Source organism: Solanum stenotomum, chromosome 8, assembly GCF_019186545.1.
Source record: "Solanum stenotomum isolate F172 chromosome 8, ASM1918654v1, whole genome shotgun sequence".
NCBI classification, from domain to species: domain Eukaryota; kingdom Viridiplantae; phylum Streptophyta; class Magnoliopsida; order Solanales; family Solanaceae; genus Solanum; species Solanum stenotomum.
The window spans coordinates 54,056,953-54,064,135 of record NC_064289.1 but is presented as its reverse complement, the minus strand read 5'-3'; the positions used below and the strand labels follow the sequence as shown (position 1 = coordinate 54,064,135).

The window sequence follows — 7,183 nt, the reverse complement described above, 5'->3', positions numbered from 1 at the left end:
AATATTTTAATTCATTCAAAGAGAGATTTTTCAAGCTTCAAAACAGCAAGGGACTTGATAGAAGTGTTGCGATTTGCTTTTTGTACCAGCTGCTTTTGTTTGCTTGTAATAGTTCTTACATTGTAGGATTCGTTTCGTTGTGATAAGAAACGTTTCAACTTGTGTGAATCATTGTGAGTTCTGAGTTAGAGTTAACTTGGTTCTTACTCTAAAATCTATATTAATCAGGATAGGATTAGTATAGTGGGTAGTGTACTATCTACTCTAGCTCGTCTAAGTAATAAGAGGTGTTACTTAGAGTTGGGATTAGCAGGCTAATCTCGGTTTGTAACTGGCTTTTACTTTTGCTTGGAGAAGATTAGTGAAAAACAGTTCTAAAAGTCCTAGCAGGTCAGGTCGTGGTTTTACTCCCTTGAGCAAGGAGGTTTCCACGTAAACTCTCTTGTCAATCTTTACTTTTCAGTACTTGTTTTTTACTGTTTTAGTTTCAATTGTACTGAGGACCTGGTCCCATTGATACTGGTGGACGCATACATTCCAACAAGTGGTATCATTGCCTGACTTTTTAGTTTGGTTAACACCAAGAAAAGAAAGGATCCTGAAGGAATGGCTGCTCCACCCAATATGGAGGAAGGACAATCTTCTACTAGGCCACCGCGTTTTAATGGACAATACTATGGTTGGTGGAAAAATCGAATGCACGACTACATCAATGATGAGGACTCTGAGTTATGGGACATCATCCTTGATGGACCATATATTCCTACAAAGGAGGTGAAGGATGGGGAGCTTACCACCACTGTTGTCAATACCAGAAAGGACTACAACGAGGCAGATAGGAAAAAGATAGAAAAGAACTACAAAGAAAAAAAATTCTGGTGTGTAGAATTGGAGCAGATGATTACAACATGATTTCTGCTTGTGAGACTACCAAGGAGATATGGGATTGTCTTCAAACAGCCTATGAAGGAACTCAGCGAGTAAAAGAGTCTAAGGTTGATATGCTTACCACTCAGTATGAAAATTTCATTATGAAGGAAGGGGAAACCATCTTTGAGATGAACTCAAGATTCACCTCTATCACCAACGAGCTGAGAGGTTTGGGTGAGCCTATTTCTGTCTGTAAGCAAATTCGCAAAATCCTCAAGGTGCTTCCAAAATCTTGGGAAAGCAAAGTGGATGCCAAAACAGAAGTGTCACGCCCCGAGCATATACCCTGGGCGGGACCGGCACTCGGAGACCATTGCTGGCCCCAAGCGAACCCTTGGCCTGGCTTTCTTAACTCAGCGGAAACCTACTCAACAGAATAACTCAATGCTATGCAGAGACAAAAACAACTTAAATGATATATATCTGGCCAAAAAGGAAACTCGAGTCTCAAAATAGAATACTTACCTATATACATAGATAAGAGACTCAAAACTAACTGACTGACTGTCTATGAAGCCTCTAATATACTTAGATGGATGTTGGGACAGACCCCGCAACACCCTAATAAACAAAACTAAGAGAACAAAATAACTGAGCCCTCTGGAAGCAAGGAGGCTCACCACTGACTCTAGAGTGCTCAACTGGATCAACGGCGTGCAGAAAGCTGATCCTGGGTACCTGCGTCTGCATCATAAAACGATGCAGGCCAACTGGCATCAGTACATGGAATGTACGAGTATACGAGCTGGACCGCTAAAAACAACTTAAGCTTGAAAAGGGATACAAAAGAGAACTTACCTTGGCTCTGTACAACTCAAGAATAACTGAACTTAATATAAAGCAATGAGACGCATGCAATATATAAAGCCTTTGAAACTATTAAAACATGACGTAAAAATCATATTTATAATATCATGAAAATACCATGCTTCCTCTCAAAGTCTACTTGTGCAATGCATGAATGAAGTCCCATACCCCCATCCATACTAAGCAGAACTTATCGAGGAAACAAGCTCTTTTTACTGCTGTGGGAGTTTCTCTAACCGATAACCACCACTATGAAACTAAGTGGTGATACAACGTTTTACCTCACGTTGCCCAAGGACCATCCTATACCTTGCCATCGATATAGGACCTTACTTTAACTTTTGCTTAATGGATCCACTAGCTTAACTTTCGTGATCATCTAAAAAGTATGATCCGAGAAATCCCATGTTTGGCTACATGGTTCTTATGGAGAGTTGAGTTAATATGAACTCGTGTCCCCAACTCGGTGCTCAAGACTACTCCCAAAAATACTTTAGCTCATAAGTGTTTTAAACACATCTTTCTTTAGTTGAGATAATTACTCAAAACTTAGCCGGAAGGCACTTGAAAACTCTTTCTAAAAAGAACAAATCAAAACCATATTTTTAATATGATCATTGATGACTCAGGATATTCATACTGCTTAAACATTGATGGTATATCTAGAGACCATACTGTTTAAACATTGATGACATACTTGATTTGTCATATCTAATCATATTTTAGAAACTCTTTTGAAAAACTCATCTTTTATTTTTAAAAGAGATAGTGCTCAAACTTCTCAAAACTCTTTTGGAAATCTCAGTTTTTCTCTCGACTTAAATGTGAAAACACTTATAAACTTCCTTGGGAAAATACTCAGTTCCCTAATTACTTTTGAGAAATGAACTCAACTCGTGACTCTTGACTTAACTCAAAACTCGATACTCTTTACTCGACTTGAAACTATATGCTCTTTACTCTTTACTTAGCTTAAAACTCTATACTCTTTGCTTGACTTGAAACTCTATACTTAACTTAGAACTTGAGCCTTAGAATGAAGTTAAAACGTTTAATGAAGACTCTTGAAAAGCTTTAAAGACTTGCTTGGACTCACTTAACTTCTAAGCTTGACTTCACTTGAATCGGAAACTAACTTCACTTGACTTTGATCCTAACTCACCTTGAATTGGATGATGGGTTCAAGGACTTGATTGGTGTTTGGAAGGACCTCATGATGTTTAGGAATGATTTAGGACAGCCAAACTTAAGAAAATCTTTGAACATAAATTCTGAAAACAGTGGAGTCCGCGTCCTGTCCGCAACGCGGAGAAGATTTTGTTCACAGAGGGAACAAGTCCGCGACGCGGACGTGCTCCTCGCAAGCTGCCCGACTTTCTCCTTCACGTTACCAACTCTAAACTTTCTAACTTCAAGGGTTCCAGCCCCAATCACTTAGAAACATGAAATCCCTCAACATTCAATAGATTTCAACTCAAAAACCCCAACCGGAAACAAGTCCCAAATCTTCAAGAATCTCCACATTTCAATCAACAACAATACCAACAATAATTTCAACAACAACCACAACTAACAACTTTAACAACTTTAACAACTTCAACCACAACAACTCACAACTTTAACAACAAAGCCAATCCTTTCTTAATGAATAAAAGGGGTTAGGTGTGTGTGGGAAAGGATCACCCAACACTAAAAGCTCACATACCTTGATAGGGATCACCCCGATGAAAANTCTCCTTCACGTTACCAACTCTAAAGTTTCTAACTTCAAGGGTTCCAGCCCCAATCACTTAGAAACATGAAATCCCTCAACATTCAATAGATTTCAAGTCAAAACCCCAACCGGAAACAAGTCCCAAATCATCAAGAATCTCCACATTTCAATCAACAACAATACCAACAATAATTTAAACAACAACCACAACTAACAACTTTAACAACTTCAACCACAACAACTCACAACTTTAACAACAAAGCCAATCCTTTCTTAATGAATAAAAGGGGTTAGGTGTGTGGGGGAAAGGATCACCCATCACTAAAAGCTCACATACCTTGATAGGGATCTCCCCGATGAAAATCCACGGTGATCTCCTTGCTTGATCTCCTCTTCTTCTCTTCTTCTCTTCTTCTTCTCTTCTTCTTCTCTCAAAAACCCTCACTCTCACTTCTTTTTAAAATGGTAAAACTGATCAAAATGATCAGCCTAACACATTTATATAACCAAAATAAAAGGCTAGGGAAAAGACCAAAATGCCCTTAATGATTCCCGGACGGATTTCCTTGTCAACTGCCCAACTTTCGAAGGTCATAACTCGCTTATACGAACTCGGAATTGAGCAAACTCGGCGGCGTTGGAAAGATCGTTCCGAGGGCTATGCAACCATAACTGGAAACACTTCTAACTCATCATGAGCTAGAAGTTACGACTGATCAAAGTTGGCCAAAAACTCACCTTCTCCATACTTGGCCAAAAATTTTCCAGATTTTTAAATCCTTTCCAAAAAATGAAAATTTCCAATTCTAAGCCTCTTCAATTATTTCACATTGCCGGATGTTACAATATCTCCCCCTTGGGAACATTCGTCCTCTAATGAGGTTACTTTTACAAAACTAAGGGTGTAACATCAAACTCAAACACCCAACAAGCAATCATGCAAACAACAACAACAACAACGACAACATGCCCATTATATATTAAAGAGCACTAAGAAGGAAATTAATACCTTAATCTGCATTCCCTTCGGATTCAAAAAAATGAGGATATTTCTTCTTCATGTCCTCTTTGGCTTCCCAAGTGGCTTCCTCAACAAATTGGTTCCTCCAAAGGACCTTAACTGATGCCACATCCTTCGTTCTCAACCTACGAACTTAGCGATCTAAAATCTGAACCGGCACCTCCTCATAAGATAAGTTATCCTTGATCTTAACACTTTCAGTCGGTAGGATCAATGAAGGATCACCTATGCACTTTTTCAACATAGAGATGTGAAATACCGGATGGACCGTGCTAGCTCTTGTGGTAGCTCTAACTCGTATGCCACACTGCCGACCCTCTGGACTATGCGATAAGGTCCGATATACCGGGGACTAAGTTTCCCCTTCTTACCAAACCTCATAACCCCCTTCATGGGTGAAACCTTCGAATATACCCAATCACCTACTTCAAACTCTAACGCCCTTCTCCTAACATCAGTGTAGGATTTCTGGCGACTCTGTGCCGTTTTCAACCTCTCTTGAATCACTTTCGCCTTCTCCATAGCTTGATGAACTAACTCTGGTCCTATCAACCCTGCTTTACTAACTTCAAACCATCTCAACAAGAGATCTACATATTCTCCCATAAAACTTCATAACGAGCCATATGGGTGCTAGACTGGTAACTATCGTTGTAAGCGACTCCATGTAAGATAGGTAATCATCTCACTTATCCTTGGAATCAATTCCACAATCCGCCTTGATATCTCCCCCTTGTTCAAAAGCCATCACTGCTTATGAACATGGTCTGAGTCTTTCTTACCTTCTACTTCTGACACTAATGATAACTCGACCCCGCTCGTCACTTCTATTCCTCATTCTACGAAATCTATAAGTCTGACTCCCAAGCGTGCAAGTCTGTGCACACATTTTTTTTGCTAACTCTCCCTTTTCTTCTCCAATATGAGCGGTGCTACCCATAGACAACTTTGCTTAAAGAATTCGTAACGACATTAACCTTACCAGGGTGATAAAGAAAATTCATATCATCATCCTTGAGTACCTTAACCATTCTCTTTGTCTGAGACTAAGCCCATTTTAAGTGAACACACCCACATGAACATCATACAACAATGACGCCATATCTTTGAAGCAAAACTACAACAACCAACTCTAGCTCATCACATTACACCCCGATCCGCCTAAACTCGACTATTGATCTCAAATCCATTTTAGATTCAGATACTCAGGATGTACTCAAGAACCAAATATCATAACTAGGCGGTACTCAACTTCTCTTTCCATTCTTGAAAGTCTTTCTCACAAGCTTTAGACCATTGAAAATTTGTTGTTCCCCGAGTCCACCTGGTCAAATAAAACCCTTTTTTTTTAACAGATCCTTTAACTGCTTGTTCAACTCCTTCAACTCTGCTGGTGCCATTCTATATGGTGGAATAGAGATGGGACGAGTATCTGGAATGAGATCTATGCCGAAATCTATTTCTCTCTCAGGAGGAATTTCCAAGTAGATCATCAGGAAAACTTCTGGAAAAATCTCTTACTATATGAACTAACTGGAAAGGAGGTATCTCAACACTAGAGTCATAAACTCAGACTAAGTGATAGATACATCCCTTCGAAACTAACTTTCTCGCCTTAAGGTACGAAAAGAAACAACCCTTCGGCACTGCTAAACTACTACTCCACTCCATGACTGGCTCACTAGGTTGCTCAGGTATAACATCAAAGTTCATAGCAACCTAAGAAATTTCAAAAGATAAACTTGCTCTGAAGTCTAGTAAAGCATAAATAGCAAAGTCAAAGACTTGAATCATACCAGTGACAATATCTGGCAAATCCTTTTGCTCTTGGCGACTGTTGATTACGTAGAAGAGGTTTGCCCCTCCACCAGTACTAGAAGTAGCTCCTCTAGGTGTCATCCTGTCTGGTGGGACAACTGAAGAAGATTGGGCCTTACTGCTCAGATTTCCACTACCTTGCCTGCTCTTAGGGCACTCCTTTATGACGTGTCCCTCTTGTCCACACTTAAAGCAACCTGTCTGGCCCTGACGACACTTCCCTGGGTGAGTTCTACCACACCTAGCACATGAAGGAGCCTTACTACCCCTTAGTACTATACTTCCTTGAAGATAGGCAGGTCTAGCCCTGAAATTATAGGAATTTCTTTTGTGCCCATCTTTGTTCTCAAGTGCAGGCACACTAGCAGATGGCGGAACAGGTCTCTTCTGTTTTTGTAGGATGGATGACTGATTAGCATCATTCTTTTGCTGCCTGAACTCGTCCCCTACTATCTTAGCCCTTTTATCCTTAGACTCTTCTCTATCCTTCAACTTATCCTCCCCAACTTGTTGTAAATGAATCATGAATCTTGCTAGGTCAATATCCCCTATCAGCATAGCTGCCTTGCCTTCCTTGCTTGACTGACGAGATAACCCAGCAACATATGAACTCATCCTACTCCTCATGTCAGCAACCATCTCCGGAGCATAGCGGGAAAGTTGTGTGAACTTCTGACTGTACTCCTGAACACTTATAGACTCCGGATTAAGGGTGAGAAACTCTTTTATCTTTGCCTCTCGCAACTCACGAGGAAAGAAACGCCCCATGAGAGCACTCTCAAACACAACCCAACTTACTGCTGGCGCATCCTCAGCCCTATTCTGTTTCCATTGGTCAAACCAGATTCTAGCGACACCCTTCAATTGGTACGCAGCTAGTTCCACCCTCTCCG

At 40.4% G+C, this 7,183-nt stretch overlaps 1 protein-coding gene across 1 annotated transcript; it reads right to left on the bottom strand.

Moving 5' to 3' along the window:
* Positions 1-1,064: 1,064 nt before the first annotated feature.
* Positions 1,065-6,917, bottom strand: LOC125873946 (uncharacterized). Its single transcript, XM_049554766.1, has 2 exons — positions 6,269-6,917; positions 1,065-1,120 (listed from the first exon to the last, which is right to left on the bottom strand). Exons 1-2 carry the CDS (start codon positions 6,915-6,917, stop codon positions 1,065-1,067), a joined length of 705 nt encoding a protein of 234 aa, XP_049410723.1.
* Between the last annotated feature and the right edge of the window lie 266 nt (positions 6,918-7,183).